This window comes from Equus przewalskii, chromosome 12 (genome assembly GCF_037783145.1).
Source record: "Equus przewalskii isolate Varuska chromosome 12, EquPr2, whole genome shotgun sequence".
Classification (NCBI taxonomy): domain Eukaryota; kingdom Metazoa; phylum Chordata; class Mammalia; order Perissodactyla; family Equidae; genus Equus; species Equus przewalskii.
In genome coordinates, this window is record NC_091842.1 from 24,187,385 (window position 1) to 24,212,697 (window position 25,313).

Below are 25,313 nucleotides of genomic sequence, written 5' to 3' on the forward strand. Positions count from 1 at the left end.
TTTAAGACTTCTGAATTGTTTATTTCTGGAATTTTCCATTTAATATTTTCAGACCATAGTTGACCATGGGTAACCGAAACTGCAGAAAGTGAAATCACAGCTAAGCGGGGACTACTGCAGTTTTAATGGCCTTCCACAAATGCCTTCGAGGATCTGTATGTGTTTGTTAGGCAGTTCCCTCCGTGGGAGGGTGGTTGTGAAGCCTCAGCCCAATCTCCAGTTGAGACACAACACTCTTCTCATTGTGTCCCCCAAACAGCAAGTACACTCCTTCACTCAACAAAACAATTATAAAGTGCCCACCGTGTGTGCAGCGCACTCCCCTGGGCGGGGCCTGAGTGTACAGCTCTGAAGGAGCTCACCATCCAGTTAGAAAGACAGTTAAAAGCCAAGTGATGTGTCACATTCAGCATCACTAATAATGCCACAAGCATCGTGCTGCTCCTGATGTGATGAAGTGAGAACATGTCACCTCTAACTAAGGTAATTCTTGCTGGAATCGTTTAACCTGAATCTGATCATGAGGAAACAAATCAAGAAGGTGGAACTTTAAAAAACCAATGTCATGGGAAAAAAGGACAGGATAACTTATAAATTAAAGGAGACCAGAGACATGTCAATTTCATGGGACGTGAAGCATGAAAGCTTTGGGGAAAAAAATATAAAAGACATTTTGGGGACAATTGGACTTTATACAGGTGATAACACAATGTCAAACTTCTTAGGTACGATAACAGTATCACGCAGTGGTTTGACTAGCCTTGTTCTAAGGAGATACATAGGAGTGAAGCATCGAGATGTCTGCAGTTGACCATCGAAAGTTCAGGAAAAAATAGTAACAAAAGGTCAACAACTTGCGACTAGGTGACAGGTATATGTGTGTTCATTGGACTATTCTTCCAGATATTCTGTTTGAAATTTGTCAAAACAGAAAGGGAGAAAATTCAACATGATACATGTAACCAAAAGTATATTGATGGCACACAACTGGATATTCAACAATCTGAGATTGGTTAGAGAGTTTTACACAATGACACGGAAAGAGTGGTGTTTTAAGTGAAAACAGATTATAAACAGCATGATCCCATTTCTATAAAATACATACCGAAAAGTTAATGATTACCATGATATGGTAGAAATACATCAGCTTATTCTGTTAATCAGTATTTTCTAAATTATAAATACCATGAACTGTGTAATAATAGAAAAATAAAAGTAACATTAAAAGTATGTGAAAACTGGGCACAGTCCAGCAGAAGCTGAGGAGCTGCTGCCTGTGAAGGCGGGAAGGGGCAGTGGAGCCTGCGCAGTTTCTAAGGCTCTGCAGGGGTCAGCTACGTGGAAAGGGCAGGAGACACGGATTCCAGGAAGATAAGCGTATGCAAAAGGAGGAGGGGTGGCCTGTGGTTAGAGAGCAGCTGGGAGCAGGTCACGAAGGAGGGCCTTACATCTGGTTAAGGAACTTGCCGGCAGTGGGGGCAGCAGGACTTTCTGCAGGGGACAGCCAGGTCGGATGTACTTGAGGATCAGTTGCTGGTGACTAAGCAAAGGGTGGATTGGAGGCGATGAACCTCGTGGTTACTGGAAGGGCCAAGAGAAACATGTAGAATTGGAGGTTGGAATAAAGAGAGAAGGATTGGAAAGATATTCTGGAAAGAAAAATGGCAGTACTTGGTCAGATGAAGGAAATGAGTCTAGGATCCCTCTCAAGTTGATGACTTGGGCTACTGTGTGGCGAGTTGCCATCTGAAATAGGGGCGAGAGGAGGATCAGACTGAAGGGGGATATAATTTCAGTTTGGAGTATGTTGGATTTGTTTTGGGATACCAAGCAGATGACAGATATGAGCAAGAACTCAAGAAAAATGCCCACCTGGAGCCATGAAGCTGGAGTCTGAGTATGCAAGGTGCTTCACCTGTGCTGGCTCCCTCCCGCTGCCAAGTTCCCACTGAAGAATCCCACTGCCCATGCCCCGCCCCCCATCCCCACCCTACAAGGGATATGTGGGAATGACTGACCCGCTCCTCCTGGGATGTACCCTTAGTGCTTAAGCCTAAAGTGAATTCTACTTCCCTAAGGAGTGGATCAGAGCTGGGGCTGAGAAGCTAGGAGAACTGAGCAACTTACCTATCACTTGAAATTTCTTTATCAAGTGCATGTATTACTGTCTTAAGTTTTTACATGGTAGCCAAGTAAGCAAATGTCATGGTTCAACGTTTAAGAAAACAACTCACAAACACAAGCTAGTGACCCTAAGACATATAGCTAAACCAGAGAGAGAAGAAAAAATATGAAAGCAAAAAAAAAAAAAAGTAGCTGAGTTCTTTCCTAAGTTCTCAACAAGATGAGTATCTAAGAGCACAGACTTTAACATCAAGCAAATCTGAATTCTGAATTGGAGGCTCAGTGACTGTTAGGCATATGACCTTGACTAAGTCACTTGACTTCTCTAAGCCTAAATTCCATCTAATGGGTAAAGTGGGGGTGACAAGAGGGATGTGGTGGAGTACTGACAATATAATGCACATAACATAATCTGACCCAGGGCCTGGCACATGGTAAGACTCAAGGAAGGAGCTAATATTGGGCCGGCCCAGTGGCATAGTGATTAAGTGCGCAGGTTCTGCTTCCGCGGCCTGGAGTTAGCTGGTTCAGATCCCAGGTGCAGACATGGCACCGCGTGGCAAGCCATGCTGTGGTAGGCGTCCCACATATAAAGTAGAGGATGATGGGCACGGATGTTAGCTCAGGGCCAGTCTTCCCAAGCAAAAAGAGGAGGATTGGCAGCAGAGATTAGCTCTGGGCTAATCTTCCTCAGAAAAAAAAAATTAAAAAACAAAAAAGGAGCTAATCTTATAGGACCTGAAGGCAGTGGTGGAGCAAGTACCTCATGGAAAGAACATCCAGAGAAGGTAACCATTCTCCACAAAAAGCTGGAGCTCTAGAGTGGGTCCTTTCCAAGTAGCATGTACCTCGCACATAGCAAGAGGTCAAAACACTGCTAGGTGGTCTGCCAAAGCTGCTGTTATCTATAGGCTGGAGTGTTGGCCTGAAAGCCCCAGACTCACAATGAATGGAAGTCAGCTAGTGCACGTCTTAGATGCTAGTGGTTATCATGTTTGTGTGTTTGCAGAGGGCAGGGGTAACAAGCCAATACGAGCTCTAGCTGGTACTTTTACTAGAACTCTTGGGGAAGAAAGAAATTCTCTTTCCCTTGGGGTTGCTAGTCTGGTAGAATCTAAGTCAACAGAGAACAAAGCAGAGCCAAGAGTTAGAGGGTCAGGTGTCTGACGACCCAACTTGAGCACCTGTATCAAGCCTAGGTCTGACCCTCTGGATTTTCTAGTTACATGAGCCAAATCCCTTGCTGAAGTCATGGGAATCGGATTTGTCACCAAGAGCCAAGAGGCCTGAGTCGTGGACCCATGGAGCTATAAGTCTTAGCCTTAGATATGGGAGCGGAGCCCGAGGGATCAGTGGACAAGAGGACCGTGCCCTCTGGGGTGCGAGTTCCCTGACAGCTCCTCCCGAACCACAGCTCCAGCGGCCATGATAAACCCAGAACACAAACTAACAAGACTCAGGATGGGAAAGGAAGGAGAAGAGAGTAGGGGTCATAATGAAAATTAAGATAAAAAAGACATGGGGGGAAATGAGTTTTCTTTAAGGTGAGAGAAAAAAGCCAAGACTAGTAACAACAGAGAAGTTAAAAGGGTATAAAAAAGTTACAAGGCTAGGGGCCGGCCCCCTGGCCGAGTGGTTAAGTTCGCGCGCTCCATTGCGGCGGCCCAGGGTTTCGCTGGTTTGGATCCTTGGTGCGGACATGGCACCACTCATCAGGCCATGCTGAGGTGTCATCCCACGTGCCACAACTAGAAGGACCCACAACTAAAATATACAACTATGTACTGGGGGGATTTGGGGGAAAAAAGCAGAAAGAAAAAAGAAAAAAGAAAAAAAATTACAAGGCTAGAATAGAGAGTTAAAAACATAAGGATTACTAATTGGAAAAAATAGCTCTAGAAGGTATTTTGGTCTGTATATTAGATATTACTGAATTGATATTAATTTCCTCAGGTGAGACAATGGTGCTGTGCAAAGGTGTAACCATGTCCTCATTCTTAGCAGAGGTGTTCTCCAATATTCACAGGTGAAGTGTCATGATGTCTGCATCTGTCAAATTTTCAGCAAAATAGTGTGTCTCTAGAGAAAGCAAGCGGAGTCGATATTTTCATGACTTGTGCAGCTAGGTGAAAAGTATAAGGTGGTCACCATAGCATATTTCAGGTTTCTGTAGGTTTGAAAATTTCCAAAACAAAAAAAGGGAAAACAGCGAGGGATTAAAAGCAGACGAGGGGAAAGGAGTAAAACAGAAGCAAGAAACTTGAAAATAAGGAGCTAAAAAATGGGGTGAATAGTAAGGAAAAGTTCTGTGAGGAGAGTAAGATAGGCTAACAAGGCTTCAGAACAAAAATAGCCTTAATCAACTAGGAAAGGCCAGAGGTTAATCCCGGCTGACAGCCGCTAAGGAGTGCTGGCAAAAGGCCGCTGGGTGGGAAGCGTGCCACTCCCCACAGCATGGAGGGGCTCAACAGCAGCCTCCGGGGAAAGGAGGAGGAGAAGCTGTTGCCTGTTGCCCTAATGACTGTGCTGTTTGTGGGGTCCCTGTTGTAGAAGGGTTCTGTTACCTGTAATCGAGAAAATGCCATATCTCCCCCAAAGGTAGGGTAAGATTGGAGTTATCTCATTCTCCATCTGAGGAGAGTCAAGCACCCTATTCATTTTAAGGTGACTGAAATAACAGTTCAGACTTGGGATAAAATCCAGAAGTATCCTCTGTGCAGAAGGAAGATTCCCTAGGTGGCTCTCAGCTACGGTACAGCATGTGGCACAGTCCCACCCATCCCTCTCCCCCACAAACAGTCAGACCCCTAGGAAGCTGCTCCAGGCCTATGAGGTATTGGAAAAACAGAAAGGAGCCAGGAACGGGCAGTGAGACCAGACCTTCAGAACATTTACAAAGCAGGGGGAGGAGAGAGGGTCCAAAGGGAGTGGTGCTGGGTCAAAACCAGTTCTGACAAATTACTCCCTGTGCCAAGGATTCTGTTTCTGTCTCATTGTTGGTAACAGATCTTCTCCCTTGATCCTCCTGGGTCTTTGTAGCTCAAAGCTAGAGCTGCAGCCCCAACCCAATGTTCTATCAAACTTGTCCTCAAAGGCCAAATGGTCAGGTGAGGGCACATGAGGCACTAGTTGGGAGGCGGAAGGCCAGGCAGGCGAGGGAGGGCTGCCCCAGCAGGAGTGTGGCTGACTGCCAAGCTGGCCACTTTGACTAATACAGAGTAAAGAAAATCAACTCCCTTTATCAACTGTGTTCAGCAGGAACAAATCTGGATGTACTTAAAACCAAATAAATAAGACAGTAACAGGGTAGACCATGGCCGGCAAAAAAAAAAAAAAAAAGTCTTGGCGCAGTTCCAATTATTGGTCAATTCCCCAGGACAGATCAGGCGCATGAAGAATTGGAAGGAAAAAGAGACGCAATTAATTATCAAATTTTAATTGACAGACTAATCTTACAGGATAAACAATAAGACAGCTAGTCAAGGTTACACTTTAAAAAAAATCCAGCAGCGCAAATCTAATAGACTAAGTACGTTCATCTCCTCCCAAACAGGCATTTGATTTAAAAACAAAAACCAGAACAGAGCGTACACCACAAGGAAACATGGTACTTACATACATTGTCAAATAATTCTGCAGAACTCTTTAAGAAAAAGAGAGAGGTTCTTAGAAATTGAGAAAGCAGTAGAACCACCCAGCCTGGCAGGTTGATGTACCAGATGTTCTGCACATCAGAGGGCTCCTGACCACCCTGACTTCAGAAAGGCCACCAGGCCCCATTAAGAAGGAAACAGGTGCCAATCTTAACTGGAGATGACAATCTCAAAGCTCTTTTCCAAGACAACAGGCATGAGGCATGAAGCGAGAGAAAGAGGTCTCCCTCCGAAGAAGGGGTGGAAAGCAAGCCTGCCCTTGCACGGCCCTTGGCACACAGAGTCTATCTCTTTCCCTTCTCTGCCCCTGACAGAAAGGGTAGGCCAAGTGCGAGAGCCCAGGAAGGCTCCTCCAGGCACATGGTTGAAGTGAGAGGAAGGGGAAAGCAAGCCCCTCTGGCTGAAATATGGCAACTTTTCAGAGACGTGGCAATGTGGCAAAGTTAGTCTCTTTGGCCCTCATAGGGTTAAAGCAGCAACTAAGGAGCCTCCTGAGGCCTCATGGCCCTACTGCATCCACGAGATGACAGGAAAGTGCGTCCTTAGCTCAGTCTGACTTCATTGAAAAAGAGCTAATGCTACCTGCAAAAGGCCCATCATCAATTAAAATACTTCATACTAGAGAGTTCCAGCAACTCAGGAGTCTGAGTTCTCTGACTAGGCTGACCGAAACAGAGCTGAGAGGGACCGGGCCTCAGCAGGGATTCTCCTGTCACTATTCTGCCAAGTCGCCTCAGGGAGGGAAAGGAAGGCATGATGTCTGTGCGCAAAGACCTGCAGGAGGACCACCAGCACAAATTCTAGGAGAGAAAGCAGCCCATCAGGAGGCTCAGAGAGGCATTCCACCTGGAAGAGATGGCAAGCCCCTAGCCTACTTCCTGCGCGCTGGAGCCCCTCTCGCAACCAGCTTTCCCTTTAGGGTCCCCACCCCAGGGAAAGAACCAGTCCCCTCGGACAGTGACGAGACTGTACAGAAAGGATCCCGATGAAAACTTAACACTGTGAAGCTACCTAAGGGGAAGAGTACTTCAATTTGCTAACAGAGATTGAGTCAGTACATTCTGGACCGTAAGAAAAATAGAAGAGACCGTTCACGGGACCTAGGGACGAAAGAGTGAATACCGCTGTGACCCAGACACAGATCCAACTCAAATACTTCTCCCAGTGCTGTCCACCTCTGCTCTCCTGAGGGCTTCCAGCAAGGTCTCCATGCAGACAGGGTCAGGAGCCAGAGCTCGAGATTGTTGTGGTAGATTTAGTGAGCTCTGTAAAGCAATACTCAAACAGCTCTGTACGAAAAGATGTCATTTACATTATTATTTATATATAATATCTCCAAGTAAGGAAAAAAGCACCATTTTACTTAAAATTAACAAGGCTCACACAGGCTTTGGTCCTATCCTGAAATGACGCCAGCCTGAGCGAGAAGCGGCTTGGCCCCTGGGGAGCGGGGAGACTACAGAACACGTGTCCTCACGGGGAGGGCGGGGTGTCACTAGCGCCAGTAGCCACAGGGACGGGGCAGATGAGGAGACCTGGCGGGAGGGACCTCAGAGAGCAGCACTGCGAGGCCAGTCTGGGGACAGAGACGCCTGCTTCGAGAACAAAAGTGGGTGTGTGGCACTGTCAGGACAAGTCTCCAGGACAGGGATGCTGGCCAACAAAAAGGGCAGTATTCCAATGGAGACGATGCTCTGCTTGCTACGTGACAGTTTCCTCTGTAGACTCGTCAGCTGCAGAGGGAGGCTCTGACAAGGAGCAAAGAAACAACTGCAGGCCAACAAGGACAGAGACGCCAGTTACCGCTCCTTCTTCAAGGGGTGAAAACAACTGGAGTGCTACACTTCACATACGTACTTACACCCCCAAAGAGAGCAAAGAGTAGATTTTCCTGCCCAGATGCATAACTTGGCATTGACTACATCATAAAAAGCATGAGTCTGTCTATATGGGCTGGATTCCTGAACTACAGCTTACAAGGGAAGGGTATAGAATATCATCATTCACTGGCTCACAAGGAGTAGTCATCTTAGGTGAACACATGCTAATACATTTCACAGAATGAAGGGTAAACAGCCAAGAATCCAAAATGTGAAGTTTGGAAAATCTCTCGCCAAACCTTACTATGAGAGCCTGCAACCAGTGAGAGGAGAATTGCAAAGACAGCAGCAGAGAAACAGCAAAGAGCACAAAGGATACCATTCACCAAGAGACTTTCCCCCATTTCAGAGTCAATCAAGTCATGAGGAGACAAGAGAAGTTCACGTGTACAAATACGTAAGGGCTAAAACCAGAAGAGGGTGAGCTAATCACGAGAGCAATTTACCCATTTGCGATGTTTAAATACATCGGCCAACCCACTAGGTCAGATGTCTTCTTATCGAGAAAGGCAGCATCTCTGAACCTGGGATGAAGGACACTTGAACATAATGCATGAGCAGAAGGACCACATGGAGAAGCATAATTGAATTCATCAGTGGACTGCTTAAGAATTTCTTGAAACTTCGAAAGAAAAAGGATTTGGGTCTGTGGCTATATGGCTGTATAAACTGTCTTCCACCTGGCTCCTTCTCAAAGAGGGCTTTGTCGGCCTGGGAGCTGTGGCTTTTGAGCAGCACAGCCCAGGCACACCCATGCCAGGCTGGGCCTCAAAGCCAAATCAGTGAGGGCTGCAGGTACCATCAAGCCAGCAGTGGAACTCCCCAGAGATCAAGGCCCAAAGAAAGGGCAAGACGTTTAGAGGGGAGTCACTGTGAGAGACTCTGCTGCTCAACAAACACCACAGCAAGTGTGAGCGCTCCCTGACCTACACCAAACAGCTCTTCCTCTCCCACCATGCGTTCACGAGCAGCAGCACGGTGGGAGAGAGCCAGGAAAGGAAGCATCGATGAGGTACAAAAAGAGGAACTGCCATCTTTGGGTTTTTAAAACACAAACTCAAATCTAGGAAGTGAGAAAATAAAAAAGGGAAAGAATTCCATCTGAATCAATAGACAGAAAAATATGGCTTACTAACCCCCCCATTTTGCATACAATTTTATATGAAAAAGAAAAACACCCCAACTCATCACAAAGCAGTCCAAACGTTTGCAACCAGAGTTGTGAAAATATTTCAGGTGAAATCACTTAAAAAAAAAAAAAGAAATCAGAAAGCTTTTGATCAATCCTTTCTAAACAAAATTGGCAGATCTACTCTCAAACACACTTGAGTATTCCACACAACATGTTCGGAATTCAGATTTATTGATTTCCACTGTATTGACTTTAAAAATGGTATGAAGCTGACTGCAAGAAAGGGAACCGGTGATTTTAAGTTAAAATTAAGCTAATGGTGAAAGTACATCACCTCTGGCTTCAGTCACCACATCGCCTTAGATTGTAAATAGGTTTTTTTTGAACAAAGTTCCAGAACTCTGAAATCCAGGGATGCTGCAGGCCTCTCCCAGCAATGTCCTTCACTTTGGGTCAGTCTCCTGGGCCAGAGGTGAAAGTGCTTTCAAAAATACTGCCATTTCCCCAGCACAGTGTCTTTGATTGCATCCACATATTGAGTTGGAACCCAGTACACCCAGTAGTAAGAGGCTTCCGTGGGGCCCAACTGAAACGCCTGGAAGGGAAAAAGGAAAACCAAGCGGTACTTCAGAGGTCGGGAGACTATGCAGGCAGCACAACAAACACGGGGGAGGGCAGACAGGTGAAGTAATTTAAAAGGAAAGGGAACAAAACTGTGCACACGGGGAGCATTCTCCTGCCAAAAAAAAAGCAGGTGGGAGAGAGAAGCATAGCCGACCCTAAAGCAGCGGTTCCCAAACTCAAGAGCACAGTGGAACCATCTGGAGGGCTTGTTAGAACAGACAGATGGGCTCCACCCCTCAGACTTTCTGATTTGAGGTCTGGGGTGGGGCCTGAGAATCTGCATTTCTAACAAGTTCCCAGGTGATAGACTACTGCTGATCCAGAGACCAGTTTGAGAACCACTGCCCTAGAAAAACTGTCACACATGCACAAGGAAACAGATACGAATGTTCAAAGCAGTACGGTCAGAAACGATAAAACCCTGGAAACAACCTACATATCCATCAGTAAGGGAACACAAAATGAAAGGTGACATGGCCCATTCATACGAACACTGGATCACTTTCAACAGGTATGAAGTGGATCTATAGTGAATATAAACAGATCATAATGTTGAACCAAAAAAGGCAAGCTACAGAACGATACATACCAGGAGACCATTTATGAAAACTGAAAAAACACAAAACAATACTGTATCTTGTTCATGGATATATATGGAAATAAAGCATAGAGATGGGAAGGATCCACATGACAAATACTGATAATGGTACTGGGGGAGGGGAAGACAAGGGGGAGGTATTCACTGCTGGTAAATTTGATTGCTTTTATTTAAAGAAAGATTTAAAGCAAGTTACAAGATTTTTACAATTGTCATTTCTTGGTGATGGATATATGGGTTTGTTAGAGTATTCTCTGTTCTTTCCTCTATTTTTAAAAGTTTCTCTAAAAAGGAAAAAGCACAGCCACCCCTTTCTAATGTGAACCGTGATACATGAATCTAGCTAGTGAAATGGCATCTGCAGAAAGAGGGAAATAAACACTTTCATTAGGAGACAGGTAGAGGTGCTGCTTCATGGTGTTTAGAAAAGAGAAGGGGCTCTGAGAACCACCCTCTGCCAGCAACGACTCGAGAGAGAAACGAGGATCTAAACTAAACACTAAGGCATTACCCAGCCACACCAATTCCTTAAAAGATGTCCACTTGACTTGTCTGAAATTCCTCTCACCAGCATGCTTTGAGAACTGGGGTTTGCAAACCCTACACGGCCAAACTGGAAAAACGAATGTTTCGAAAGGAAGTGAAAGGGCCCAGCTTGAAAATATTAAAATCCAACTTTTAAAACGGAAAAAATACTTGAGTAGGCAAAACAAATCCATGTGCAATCCTTTAAAGACTACAGAGACCAGGGGCGGCTGGGCTGCCAGAGGCCTGAAAGCCGCCCCTGCGGCAATGTCACCGCTCCCAGGACGACACCCCAGGAGCTCGCGGCCCAAGGACTACAATCCCACCCATGCCTTGCTGCAGCACCTCCGAGCTGAAAGACACCAACGAGGCAGGAAAGGGGACAGGACTGACTGAGTGACTTTTCCTAGAGCCAGGGGATCTGCTATCTGTCCAGAGAGAACGGCCATGATGCTAGATCTCCTTTTCCTGGAATCTTCCAATACCTCCCTCTGCCGTGGACTCTGTAACAGTGACCCCCAGGTCAAACCACTAGCTGTTCCTTCTCCCTGGGATGGGGCCGACATGGCTGCATCACCATCAGCTGGACACTGAAAAATCTGCCTCCTCCGATGAAGAATGGCAGGCAGCCCTGCCCTCACCCTATTACTGCTCAGGTCAGGTCCCTGTCATAGCAACCTGGGAGTTTACGTAGCTAAACTTCATTCTTAAAGTGCTCCCTCCAAATAGTGCTGGGAAAATTGAAGGGGTTTGCCTAAGCTGCTCAGCTCGTCAGATCACTGGATCCTTGGCCTTGTTCTACACAGCTGCAGGGAATGCCCCCAAACAGTCCGTCTCAGGAAACGGCAGCCCACCCTCATTAGAGCAGGCTCTGTCCTTCCCACAGGGTCCTTGGCTACTCGACGGCTGCCCATCACAGAAGGGGACTGCTGGTGTCCACACAAATGCCAAGGCCAGTGGGAGGTTTTGTTTTATACAAAGCAAGACAAAAGTTAAAATGAAAACCCACAAGCCATTCCTCCTCTTTATATTTATTTTCCTGGTCTAAAAACAAAATATTACAAATAAGAGGGAGGCAAAGGGATAAAACACATCCCCTTTAAACTGCAAGGCGGGGGGGTGCAAAATAAACAGAACGAGGAATAAATAGGTCATGAACTAAGTTCTAAGTAGATGAAGAAAACATGAGGGTTTTAAAACCGTGCATCTTCCATATACTGAGTTTTCTCCTCAGTTAAAAATCCATTCCCTGCCCGAGGAGCAGAAGCAGGAGTCTAGTGAGAGGCTGCACCACACGCCTACTTACCATCATGTGGTAGTCCTCGTGTCCTTCGATAGGTTCACTGACCACATTTTTAATGGAGCCCATGGGCAATTTCTCAGTCCGCTCTAAGTTGAAAGGGATTACAATGATTATTCAAAGGCCCTCCTGTTCTCCTCCTGTGACTAAGTAGTCTCTCGTCAGGGTTGGTGGCTTTGGGGATCAACTGTAAACACAAGTCACCTATGCCCTCTGGGGACGATGGGGTAGGATTTTCTGATCAGTTCCCCCAGAGCCCTGCCTGGGAGCTGGACTTCTCAGGAGCAAACGGGGAACAGGACTTGGCAATGGGATCTTAAAGGCCTCTGAGAGGAGAGATGTATCTTTCCCGGCGTTATTTTTTAAAGTCTGATGATTAATAAATACCCAAACAATTCCACTGCACCTTTACTGCCCAAGCCCAGGACTGGCTAAGGCCTTTGGTACATAGGAGGCAAGAGGACAAGGACACAGAGGCAAGAGCACACCCCTGGGGCTCTCACAGGAAGGGGGAACGCCAGGGCTTTATGAGCAGTTTCTATCCCAGGATCTTGCTCACGTGCCCTCCCACCCTCAGTCCCTCCCCTGGTCCCCCACCCCTCCAAATACACACACAAAGGATTTCTCCTAAAACACGGATAACCTCTTATGATTAATGCTGGAGATACCACTATCACAGGGGGTCAGAAGACACTTTGCAGGAAGTTTAAGGATGGCAGGTAAGAAAGAGGCGGCAGCGAGGAATGCCTGGAGGGAGATGAGAATGCTGGAAGTGAGCCAAGTACAGTGGGATCGGGGATGACGGCAGGAGGCGGGGAGCGCCTGCGCAACAGGAAGCCACCACCCAGAAGTAGCAGACACCTCAGGGATGGGGAGAAGCTCTCAGCAAAGTTAAACCAAGTTGGAAAAAAAACTCATTACAGTCTTTGCAGAAAGAGAAATCTGGAAAAGGCAGAATCTGAAAACAGATGTTAACAAAATAGACCAAGAATTCAGAGACCTGGGTTCTGGTCTGGCTGATGATTTGAGACATTTTATTTCCGTCCTGTGGGGCTCAGTCTCTGAAGACTGTGGGTGGAGAGAATGGACCTGAAGATGTTCATTCAGGTTTTGACTTTCAGTGGCTCTAACACAGTGACCCACAGGCAGGACCTGACCGGCAGCTGTTTTTAAGATGGAAACTTTTTAAAACACCAGCCATCTTGAAATTGAAATGTCCAGAGACTTCACACAAAAATATAGATTTCTGGCTTCTCTTGAAGATGCAGAAGATGTAACAATCCTGGGCCCACATTCCTGAGTGGCAGCAACAAGCTAGATTCAAGCCCCGACTCCCCTACAAACACGGCACCCACGCCCCGTGGCAGCTTCACATGTCACCTGTTCACGCTTCCTGCCTGGAACCTGTTCTTCTCACTCTGTTGGGCCTGAGGCTGTCAGTACTGCCTCCTACACAAGCTATCACAGGGAGAGTTTAAGCCGCAAATAGGAGCCCTGAGTGTCACCGGGTAAAGCACCCCATCGAGCAGGAGGCCAACTGGCTGCTGGGATGGTCACTCCACAGCAGCTTCCTGCCAGCAGAAAGATGAAGCCAGCGGCTAGCAGGCAACTCGCAGAACAAGCTGTCCTCCTAGGAAATGCTTATGACACTTGGGTGACAGGACTCCTGGGTCAGGGAAAAGAGTGCCTGAGGCACACTGGTACAGTGGTTTGGGTGGGAATGAAAGCCTCAGCCTTGGGCAACCCTTTAAGACATGAGTAGTTCACAGCCACACTCTTTAATAAGGCTGATGAATAAGGAGGCTTTCAACAGCTCTGAAGCCCCAGCATGTCAAGATTCTTCTCAAGCTTCACGCCAAAGCAGGAAGGCAGTTGCTCCTACAAGCTGAAATAAAACCTCAAAACACAGGGACAGGAGGTTCTCATTAGTCCCTGCAGTCATGACATGTTTCCTACACAACTTCATAACACAAAAATATTCCCCGAGAACCAACGAGCACTTACAGACTTAGTCCTCATCCAGACTCCACTGCCTGTACCTATCCTCCCGGCCTTCAGTGTTCTCCTGGATCAGTCCTAACCACTGCCTTCAATTAGGCCGCCTAAGTGAACGGAGAAGCCTAGGAAGAGGCAGGGTTTCGGCAAGTTAATGCAATGATGGAGAACTAAGCAAGATCACCTCCAAAGTCATGAGTAAGTGAGGATCTGACAGAGGCAGGGCAGCTCACAATTAAAAGAAAACTGATGACGTGACAGGCTCTGCAGAAGAGAATGACCTATTCACGGGTTCAAAGGCTCTTGGAAAAACTGGGGAAGCCCTTAAATATTTTGCAAAACTTGCTTTGACCATGCAGTTAGAATGGAATGTGAAATGAAAAACAGCAAGTTATCATAAAAGTATTAGAAAACTCAAGCATTACTGGCATTTCAGTCTTTGTTCATTTTCAGAACCAAGAGAGGGTTGAAAATAAGAAACTTATTTTCATAGTTTAGATGACAAAAATCTCACCCCCATTACCCCTGGCCCAATTATTTTCCATAAAACTCTGCTCCCATTTTAAATTGAGTCATACTAAATGGCCTATCCCTGAAACCAATTAACCTCAGATGATGGGACCCCTATACTTCTCTTTAGCATTTACCTCAAACACTGAATACCTACAGTGCTGGCCAGAAACAGGTGAATTAGGCATGTTCGGTTCCCTCCAGGAATCTAACAGGGGGACAGACAAGTCAGAGAGTAATGAGTGCTCTGGGGATCTAGACGGAGGGCTCGATGAACAGAAGCAGCAGCAATTCACTTGGAGGGCAGGGGAGATACCACGGAAGGCTTCGTTAGGAGAGGACATTTAAGGAGGGCCTTGGAAGATGTTATTAATAACAAGGAATGGGAAGAAGGCATTCCAGGTAAGGGCACAGCATGAGCAAAGATGTGGGGCTGTGCAAAGCATGTTGGGAAGTTCAGGGAGTGATGCAGCTGAAACACACAGGGGACAACAGGGCGAGGGACAGGAAGGTCGTTCAGAAGTTTAAACTGGGGCCCAGTGTTGAGAACGCTGGACAGTGTTCAGGCATTTGAACTTGGCCTTAAAGAGCCAAAGGTTTTCGAGCATGGTAACCAGGGAGGAAAAAACAGTACAGAAAATGAGTAGGACAGAAGAGATCATAGATGGGGCAGAGAAATAGGTTAACTTGCTTTAACAGACCAAGTTTAAAGATGCTAACTGGCACAACAGAGTGGCAAAGAAAAGGACACAGATAATTCTGGAGTGTAACTGACAAGACTCTGAACCATGTGGGAGAGGGAGAGGGAAGACAGGCAGAGGCAATTCCAGCAAACAGCAAGCCTGACCCTCCGTGCGCAGGCAGGGGTGGGTGGGGACAGACAGAGGGCAATCAGGCAGGGAGGGAGGGGTAGGTCCCTAGTACTAGGAAACCGGCACCCAGTACAGGGGCGAACTCTGACCTACAGGGGCCAGGTGGGTGACATACGTGAAGGAAGACAGCCACCTCTAAGATAAAAGGGACAGTGAGGACTGCAGCATGGCCCATCTGGAACTACGACTTGGCTCCAGCTGATCTTTGCCAGGTGAGAATGCAGGTCCAAAATGGCTAGATCTTTTGACTTTTTTTCAAGAGAAGCCAAAAAAAAAGTCAGATCAGGTGAAATCTCCTGATTTTTACAGATTGTGGGTAAACCCATAAAACCCTTGTCTATGGAACAGACCTGGCCCTCAGGTCACAGGTTTAGGGCCTCTGGTTTTGGGCGCAACTGAAGAGCCAATGTTTGATGGCCCTGAAATGAGACTGAAAAGAAGGAGGGAAAAGGGTTCAAACAAAAGGCGAACATAGAAAACCAAAATCAAAAGCCAGGAGCAAGCAAAGCAGAGTGGAGAGAGAGCTTTCCGAGGAAGGAGCAGAACCGCTCCAAAGACGGACGGCTGCTGGGTGCCAGAGGCAGAAGCCGGGCAGAGATAAGGGCAGCGACGTACCTTTTGTGCCGATCCACAGCTGGTCTTGTTCTAGCTTAAAGGTGAGTCTCACTTTCCCCCCAGACTTATTGTACATGCCAGATAAGGGTACCGTTGGCAGGCGCTCCTGGAGACACAAGGGCACAGTAAGAGAAGGCGGGACCAGAAACAAAGTAAGACAGAAAAAGGAGAAGGGACAGGATGCAAGGACATGACCACAGGAACCTCAGAGGGTGGACCTGGCTCGTTTGCAGAATGCTCACAAAGGACTCTGACTTACCTGGGCACCCTTAACAGATGGCATCACATCTTCAGGTTTTCCTTTATCCAACACTTTCCTGTGTTGCTATAAGGTAAGTCAGAAGAGATAATTAAATGAAACAGCTGACTGCATTTAAGTCATGTCACTAGCTCGCTGAAAAAGAGGATGAAGAAAGCCTTAATGTTTTGGTTCAAAAGCTTTCCCTGTCTACAGATTATGGGTCCTTTGACACTAGAGTAGTGTTATCCAGCAAAAATTTCCATGATGATGGAAATGTTCTATACATATGCTGTCCCAACCAGTAGCCATGAGCCCCTTGTGGCTATTAAGCACATGAAATTGGCTACTCTGACTGAGGAACTGAATTGTTAGTTTTATTGAATTTTAATCAGCCACATGTGGTTACCATACTAGAAATCAAAGTTCTGGGGCAAAAAGGATTTCTAGAATGTTAAGACAAATGAACACTACTTCCCTCCCACCCCACGCACCTCCCACCCCACCGACCTTCCCGCAAAACCACCAATGAAAGGATTAAACTTCAAGCTAAAGAGAGCCACAAAGGGTGCTGCTCTACTGGCAGGTACAAAATGACAGCCATTTCTGTCCACTTAAATTCCCAAAGAAACCCGTAACGATGCTGGTAAATCAGCCTGCCCAGAAGGGCCTTTCTTCAGCAAATGGAGACTCAGTCTATTGCTGAAGTCTTCCCCACTGCCTCACCCTCAGCCTCAGCTAAACAGAAAGCTTGAAGAACCACATTGCCAAAGACAAATGCTGATGACTCGAGAGCCTGACATTAAGAAGTCTCTAACCCCACGCCCGCCCCAGGAGTTTGAGGCGGCTCATGAAAGGTTCTACTTAAGCTCACAGCCCCTAAAACAGCTCAGTCTGGCCCAAATGCCTGGGTCTTGTTTCCTCTCCATCTATGGCTTTATAGGTCCTGTTGGGTAAAGCCAGAACTATGGGGCAATGAGTCACAGAGGGTAAAAATTTAATTGAATTAAGCACCAGGTGGCCGTGAGCCAGCTCAAATCCGCACTAGCATGGCAGAAATCCTCTGGTAGGAACAAACTCAATACGGCCAGACTGTGAGCAAAGGGTTACCCTATGTACCAGGCCCAGATTCCTGCACGAGCTGATGAAAAGCCAGCAAAACGCGTCCCTCTCATTAAGCCATGTTACGCCTCCTCGATGGCATCAGCGAACAGAAGCAGCATGCACTAGGAGGATATCTAGACTCACATCTCCCAAGTACCTTTTAAAGAATTTTCCCTGCAACGTGGAGAAGAGTTCTAAGGCTGCTAAGCTACCATTAGTAACCTGTATTTAAGAGGCACGTTGCGCTCCAAGGGTGTAACCAGTGGGAACAATCACTCACGTCTGACACGCTCATATCTGACAATTGCATACATGCGGCAGAGGAGAAGGAAAATGAACTCAACTGGTTACAAGACATTATAACCACATATTTTGGGTTGAAAGTGTGCAAATAACCACCTTTTAAATGTTAATACAGGGTTACAACCCCTTATCTGATACCCCATGGGACAGAAGTTCTAGACTTTTTATAAAGTCAAAAACTTTTAGGGATTTTACAAATCTAATATAGTTTTAAAATATATTACATATGGGGCCGGCCTGGTGGCGCAGCAGTTAAGTTCACACGTTCCGCTTCGACAGCCCGGGGTTCGCCGGTTCGGATCCCGGGTGCAGACATGACATCACTTGGCAAAAGCCATGCTGTGGCAGGCGTCCCACGTATAAAGTAGAGGAAGATGGGCACAGGTGTTAGCTCAGGGCCAGTCTTCCTCAGCAAGGAGAGGAGGATTGGCAGCAAATGTTAGCTCAGGGCTAATCTTCCTCAAAATAAATAAATAAATAAATAAAATATATTACATAATATCCTTTGTGGGGTCTGGGGCAGCACCTTGTCACCAAACACATTAGTATATCTACAGCAAAACATGAATATTCACAGTAAATCTGGTCAGGATTTGCTGCCAAATCTACAAAAACACTTGGCTGTCAAACTCTTTTTAGGTTTTGGAAGCACACATAAGGGATTATGGATCTGTAACACACTTGTGTCCTTCTTACACTGTCAGCCACATGCTTTGGTGCCTATGTTAACTAACACTGACGGTGGTTCATGTGGGTCCACTCTGCTCAGGACACTGGTTAGGCTGAGAATACCTATTTTCCTAGAACACTACTAAGAGTGGCCAGCAGGGTTCCTAACAACGAGCAGGATTTGCCGGGTGACAAAATGGCAAGTGATGGTTCTTCCAACCAGTTCCTTCCACAGTAAAATAGTTTTTATGGCTGCAACGAACATAAGACAAGGCTAGATCTCTTCCATCCAAAATGAGCAACAGAGAATGTGAAAAATCAGGCCCCCATTTCATCGACCAGGAAGGAAAAAAAAAAATCAGTGTAGTTATCTTCCTAGTCAGCTTCACTTGGCTTCCAGAAACAGTTTTAGAAGAACCTTTGGAAGCTCTTGATTCCCATGCCTATCCAGAAACGGGCTTGTTGACTTGGGGGAAGCCACGAACCAAAAAACAAATGAAGGACTTGTACAAAATGGGGGAATAATGCTAGTAGTGCCATTTTTCTTTGGACTGATAGGAGAGCAACCCACAGCAGATTCCTTTCCATACCTAACTGAAGGCTGCCTTTACAAAGGCCTTATCCTAAAGTAGGTAGACTTTAGACACACTGACCCGCCAGATGAGACAAAGTTGCAAATCTCAGGTAGTTGTCACCTCCACTCAACAGCCAGCCGCACCCAACTGCTGCCATAAATTTCCATCATGGGCCCTGTCCGAAAAGGAGCTTATTCTAGGGAGGATATGACCAGCCTAGGCTCGAGAGGACAAAGCCTCACACTCCCCAGGACGAACGATCACACGACAGACTCACTTTCTGCCTGCAGAGAGGCTCCTTCCTGTTCTCCTCGGCCTTTGCATCCTGCTGCGCAGCATCTTTGGGCGTGTTGACTGCTAAAACATCATTTATCGTGGAGCCAACCACCATGATCTTGGCCCCGCTGGTCACTTTTATTTCTCTTAACGTCTTATCCTCAGGGACGAGTCCCTTATACATGACTTTCTGCATGGCAGGCGGGAGACCTTGGTAAAAAGTAGAGGACAGTGAAAGCAAAGAATGGAAAACAGACGTGGACCAGAGTCCTCGGGCAAGAGACCTGGAAGTGAATACTGCTCTACCTCATACTACTTTCGGGAGCTTGGGGAATTCACAACCTCTCTGACCCACACTTTCCAGAACTTTCTAACACTGATAACAGCAGTTACTTCTGTATGGACTCATTTTAAGGCTTAAAAGATAGGTAAAACATAGAACATTTAATGCAGCACCTGCTGTTCAGCAATTTTTCAATAAAAACTAGCTATCATTCATTCCTAGTTGTTTCTCAATCATCCAATCTGCCAAATATTAAATGAGAGTCCACAGGCCTCAGGGATACAAAACCCAGTAAGGACAAAGTTGCTGTTTTTATGAGCTTACTGACTACAGGAAGAAAGCTTAAAAAAGAAATCACTTCAGCCAGCAGAATCTGTAAACGAGATAAAACTAAGTAACATGAGCATCTGAGACCAGGCCAGCAGGATAGCCAACAGCAGTGTCTCCTAAACTTCCCTTATGAGAATTACCTATTTGCTAAAAATAAAGTCCTGGTCACATTCCAAACCCACTGAATCAAAATCTCCACGGGGGAGGGCCTAAGAGCTGTAAATTTACCAAGAGCCTTAGGTGACTTTTACTAGAGATGTTTGGGCAACGCCAGTTAGAAGCTTGGGCCTAAGAGTCAGATCTGGGCCTGAATCTCAACTCAGCCACTTACTAACTCTAGGATCTTGGATCTCATTTTCCCCATCTGAATAATGGGCATACTAGTACTTACTTCGGAGGAGTGTTATGAGCACTGAGGGAGCCGAGGCAAGGCCAGCGCAGTGCGCGGCACGGTGTAAGCGCCAGCGATGGGCAGGCGGGGTGGGGAAGGCCGGCTGTGGCCGTCAGCGCACGGGGAATACCTGTAATCGAGTGAATCTTCTGCTTTAGCTCGGAGCCTGTGCTGTCCAGAGGGAACTTCACGTCGTGCTTAGTCTTGTTCCAGATGATCTTCAGGTCCACCAGCTCCCTGCCCGCGCCGCCGCCCGCGTCCTCGCCGTTGCTGACCGAGGCCTGGGCCGCGGGGTCCCCAGGGGGCTGGGCCGGGGCCGGCTGCAGAACGCCTCGCGCGGCGCAGGAGTCTTCGGCTGCCGCCCCCGCCGCGGCTTCGGCCTCCACGCAGTTGAGGGGCCGCGCGGGCGCCTCGGCCGCCACCGTCTCGGCCTCCGTGTCCATGCCAGGTTCCTCCATGCCTGCAGGGGGGTCAGGGGGTGGGCGCTCGCCGCGGGCTGGGCCTGGGCTCGGACTCTGCGCGGGCGCCGCCGGACCACCGTTCCCGAGGCAGGCTACTCCTCCCCGCGCCAGGCCGCACCCCCCGTGGCGCGCCCGCTTCCCCTCGGCCCAAACCCCGGCGCCCGCCACCCCCTCCACACTTACCATCCGGGGCTCCGGCCGCCGCCATGATGATTGTGTACAACACCCACCGCTCCCGCAGAGGCCGCCGGGAAAAGGCGAGCTAGCTGAGATTGGCCCCCGCAGCAGCCCCTAATCTCACACAGCCTGGCCGGAAACAGGTGGAGGTTTCTATGGAGACCCGCCTCCTCCGCTTCCCCGATCCGGCCCCTGCCACGCTTTAGCTTTCGGGACCCGTCGCGGGGGGGGAGTGGGGGCGGGCCCGGGAAATCGCCTGCTCGGTGGGCTCTGCCCCCTAGAGGCCGAGTGGGGCCGCAGTCGTGCAGGGGGGCGTGGGCTTGCAGACTATGAGGCCTGCGCCTTTAAGGGGCGGAGTTACGCCCGTTGTAGAGGAAGCGGATTGGCTGAGAAGAGTCCCCGGAAGTGATGCCCGGGGAAGCCCACGTGTGCGACTCCACTCCCTATGGCGGTGCTCCTGAAGAGGCTGCTGCAGCCAGGGAGGCCCCCGGCGGCCTTAGGCCGCCCCCTAGGACGGCGCGAGGCCAGCCTGGGCACTGATTCCGGGGCTGCGGTGCGAGTGCGCTTCGCCCCTAGCCCCACAGGTAACCATGGCGGACGTGACGCTGCAGGCCAAGGCCCACCGTCCCTTGCCCACCCCCCCGAAAGTTCCCGAATGAATCCCTTCCGGTGGAGTCAGAGTGGGCGGGGAGCGCGACCCCGTTTTAGAGAGACAGGTCTACGAGTGGAAATTATTCGCGTTGCCCGGAGTTTCTTTGTATTTATTGTACTGTAGCATCTCTTTCGGTGTTTTTTTATATACATTTTTATATATACTCAAAATGTATATTGAGTACAAACTGCCAGGTACTGTAGTAGGCGCTGGGATACAGTGGTCATGGAGACAGTAGGGCCCCTGCTGTCAAGGAGCTTACACTGTAGTGGCCGCGACAAACATAAAAATAACTGTAATTTTAGGCAGTCACATGTGCCATGCGGCAAATGAATCAGAGTAGGGGACTGGGGTTTGGTTAGGATGCCCAAGAAGGCCTTGCCGAGGAGGTGACATTTCAGTTGAGAACCAAATGGCAAGGAGGAGCTAGATATGTGAAGCTTGTGGGAGAAACCTTCCAGGCAGAGGTAATTGCAGGTACAAAAGCCTTATGGTGAACGTTGAAGCTTAGCAAGACAGAAAGGAGCCCATTGTATACCCTAGTGCAGATCTTGTAGGGGCCTCGCCTCCAGTTTCTCACTGAGGCTACCTTCTGCCCTCTCCCCACTCGGCCTTCTCATTCTGTACTCCAGGGTCAGTATGTAAGGCTGCCTTTGTGGCAAGATCCCAGCTGCATGGAGTGACAGGATCTTTCTTGGCAGGCAGTATAGTGTAGAGCAAGCTTCTCAAAACATCCATGATGAAAGGGTTGGTTTCCAATTTCTAATCAATTATGGATCAATACTTTTATAAAATCAAAATAAATGAATTACTAGGAAAATGGAAATCTTAAAAGCATACAAAATATGAGCCTGCTTTTTTTTAATTAGAGTCAATAGATATAAAATTATTCTGTCAAATTTCTACAAGTTTTTAAACATTACTCAGTTTGTCTCCTTACTTGATGGTGAACTGGCAACAGTTTGCAGACCACCACCAGTTTGGGTGCCAAGGCCTGGGATTGTCCAGGTCCAGATTTCTGACTTTGCCACTTCCTAGCTGTGTGACTTGGGCAAATGACTTACCCTCTCTGAGCCTCTGAGTTTTACCATCTGTCAAACAGGGCTAGTAATAGTACCTGCCTCTTGGGTTTGTGCTAATGCAGCTGAGGTACTTAGCAAGGTCTGATACTCATAGAAAGCATTTAATAAACAGTAGCCTCAATTACGATGATTATAATTGTTTCCTTGCTGATTTGCAGGAAAAGCCCATGTGGGAAAGGCTGTTGACTACAACAGATAAAAGAATTATCAAGCAACACAGGTCATTACAATAGCTAAACCTAATTGAAGGATGTACTTCCGTCAGCATTTGGCCCTCATAGTAATCCTATAAGAAACGTTTCTGTTTTTTGTTTTTAATCCTAATAGATGAGGAAATTGAAGCTCATAAAAGTTAAGTAGAGTGCCCAAGGGGTAGGAACCAGTAGTTGATGGGTGCAGAATTTGAGTCCAGGTCTACTTGATGTAAAAGGTCTTGCTTTCAACAACTGAACCCCTGTCTTCTATCTTGGGGACCGCTGGTTTATGGTGGCCTTGCGATAACTAGTTGAAGGTCACACACATAATCAGTGTTGAACTGAAGTCTGCCTGATCCCAGAGGAGCTTCTCCTATCCGGTGCTGCCTCCCGGACCTGGAGATGCAGATGAGCTCATTGTGGAGATGGGGCCATGGGCTGGGCCAAAGAGGGTTGGGTAAGGGAGAAATGACAGCCCTGGGAAAACTGGTCATTGAGTGATGATGAAGTAGAATCTTATGAGTTTAAACTTGGATGAAGTGGAGTCGAATATTACTTTTGGTTAGTACTTAAAGCCAGCAGTTAAAGTGAAAATCTCAAGTAGACAAAACTGAAAATGTGTGATGTGGAGTGTCATGACAGTGTGTAGAGGGTATATGCAAAATGTAATTTCACAGTTGTTGTTTTTTTAAGATTTTATTTCTCTTTTTTTCTCCCAAAGCTGCCCGGTACATAGTTGTGTATTTTTAGTTATGGGTCCTTCTGGTTGTGGCATTTGGGATGCTGCCTCAGCATGGCCTGACAAGTGGTGCCATGTCTGCGCCCAGGATCTGAACCAGCAAAACCCTGGGCCGCCGAAGCGGAGCGCGCAAACTTAACCACTCGTTTTTAATTTGTGATGAATTTTTTTTTTTTGCCCCTGCACTTTGTTAATTTGCATAAGTTAAACGCACGTGTGATGTGGCTTCAATGAATAAACCTCTGCTTCTCGTTTGGGTGAAACTTGGCCTTGAGGCAAATCTCAAAGTAGGATAACAGGTGCAGTTGGAGTTTTTTTATAAAATGACACGCTCCACAACTTGAGCGGTGTACTTGCAGGATGTGGGGCTAAAGGAGTCGATGACCTCAGCCCTCTTCTATGGTAGTCTGACTGACGGGGTGCTGCCTGGAGAAATGGGGCGGGGGTAGTCGTTTCTTGGGCTTTGAAGTTTGTTGGGACAATCTGTCACAAGCAGGGCTAACTTGCCCTTTGGCTGAGGCCCATCAGCTGCTTGTCCCTGTCCTGTCTGAGCTGTCCTCTACTTTTACCAGGCTTCTTGCACCTGGGCGGCCTCCGCACTGCCTTGTACAACTACATCTTTGCCAAGAAGCACCAGGGAAGCTTCATCCTGAGGCTGGAGGACACGGATCAGACCCGCCTTGTGCCTGGGGCAGCGGAGAATATCGAGGACATGCTGGAGTGGGCAGGTGAGGCTGGCAGAGAAAGGATCCTTCTTCAAGGAGGGAGCAGGGAAAGGAGCCTGTAGGTCTTCCCACCGGGCCTGGGATGGAGAATGAGGAGTTCCTGGAGAAATGGGTACATTTATACTGCCTGGGGTGACACGTACCACCCAAAAAGATGCTGAAGCTCTCTGAAGAAAAGCTCTAAGGCTGTTTTGAGATTCCTGTTCTTATCTCAGAATCTCAAGTGCCCCTGGGAGCAGGCAGGAGGCACAGGCCAGGTGTAAGATGGAACTGGAGTGCTAGGTTTATGGTGAGCAGGAGAACGCTCCCCATGTTCCCACGTGGGAATGGTGGCCCAGCTTGTTAAATCTTCTGATTGCCAAGAGGAGCCAGAACTCCAGGTGCTTTGTTATTGTTTTTTAATGAACGCTTCACATTGTTAAATCTGAGCTCCAGTTTGTTTGTCTTTTTTTTAACCACACTGTATGAGCGAAACAAAACTTGTGCAGCCCCTGAAATCGATCTTTCATGGGAGGTTTAATCTGGAGGAGAGCTAAGCTCAGGGAGGACAAGGAGGGGTGTGCTTGTGTTCTCTGGGTCAATAGTTGCCTCCTGTCGGGACAGGTAGGACTAGTTAAGCTTCCCAAGGAAACATACCGAAAATACCATGACCGTTTTGAGATGTGTATTCTAACCTCAGGTGAATTATTAACTAGACTCTGGATTCTTAATGGCAGAAACAGATTTCATTTCTGTCTTCTGTTGTGGAAAGCTGTAGCAGAAACTTAGTCGAGATTAGTTAAATACAGGAATTCATTCACCGAGATCACTTACTGTGCTCCAGGTAGTGTTCCAGCACTGAGCAGAGATCCTGCGCTCAGTATGGAGGGGAGACAGGTAAACAGATTCATTCATTCTTGCTGTGCTATTGAGTGTTGATAAGTGCTGTGGAAGAATGGGTAACAGATTACGGGGTGCTCTTTTTGATAGGGTGGTCTTCTCTGAGGAGGTGACATTAGAGCAGACACCTACATGAAGTGAGGGGCCAGCCCCATGGTTACCTTGGGGAAGAATGTTCAAAGCAGAGGGAATAGCAGATGCAAAGGCCCTGCAGAAGCGAAGTGCTGGGCATATTAGAGAAGCAGCAGGGAGGCCATTGTGGCCCAAGCACAGTGAACAAAGCAGAATAACTGGAGACGTGAGGACAGAGGGGTTGGCGGGAGCAAAATCGTGAAATGCCACGCAGGCCACAGCAAAAACTTGGATTTCACGGAGCGCCTGCTTCCTGTCAGGCACTGTACTGGGCA

General features: G+C 47.5%; 2 protein-coding genes across 13 annotated transcripts in view; one reads left to right on the top strand and one right to left on the bottom strand.

Moving 5' to 3' along the window:
- On the bottom strand, positions 1–20,889 carry UBFD1 (ubiquitin family domain containing 1). Of its 7 annotated transcripts, none has more exons than XM_070568328.1 (8): positions 20,642–20,780; positions 20,128–20,457; positions 18,995–19,203; positions 16,088–16,153; positions 15,829–15,934; positions 14,479–14,549; positions 11,843–11,925; positions 1,465–1,581 (listed from the first exon to the last, which is right to left on the bottom strand). In XM_070568328.1, the coding sequence occupies exons 1-7, from the start codon at positions 20,664–20,666 to the stop codon at positions 11,845–11,847; spliced, it is 888 nt and encodes a 295-aa protein (XP_070424429.1). In that variant the 5' UTR covers positions 20,667–20,780; the 3' UTR covers positions 1,465–1,581; positions 11,843–11,844. The 7 variants fall into 7 exon arrangements, 6 of the variants coding, with proteins under 6 accessions (XP_070424431.1, XP_070424429.1, XP_070424427.1 ...); XR_011524823.1 differs by lacking the exon at positions 1,465–1,581 and adding an exon at positions 5,545–9,384 and having other exon boundaries at positions 14,499–14,549; XM_070568326.1 differs by lacking the exon at positions 1,465–1,581 and adding an exon at positions 5,545–9,384.
- Positions 19,874–25,313, top strand: part of EARS2 (glutamyl-tRNA synthetase 2, mitochondrial) — a 27,265-nt gene continuing 21,825 nt past the window's right edge. For 4 of the 6 annotated variants that reach the window (XR_011524821.1, XR_011524822.1, XR_011524819.1 and 1 more), the window contains exons 1-2: positions 20,975–21,219; positions 23,875–24,030. Coding sequence is in view for 2 of the 6 variants with exons in the window: in XM_070568322.1 (XP_070424423.1) it covers positions 21,081–21,219; positions 23,875–24,030 (295 nt within the window). In the remaining 4 variants the exon portion in view is untranslated. Of the gene's footprint in view, positions 20,061–20,974; positions 21,220–23,874; positions 24,031–25,313 lie in introns of those variants that run through there. The other 2 variants (XR_011524820.1, XM_070568323.1) reach the window with 2 other exon arrangements.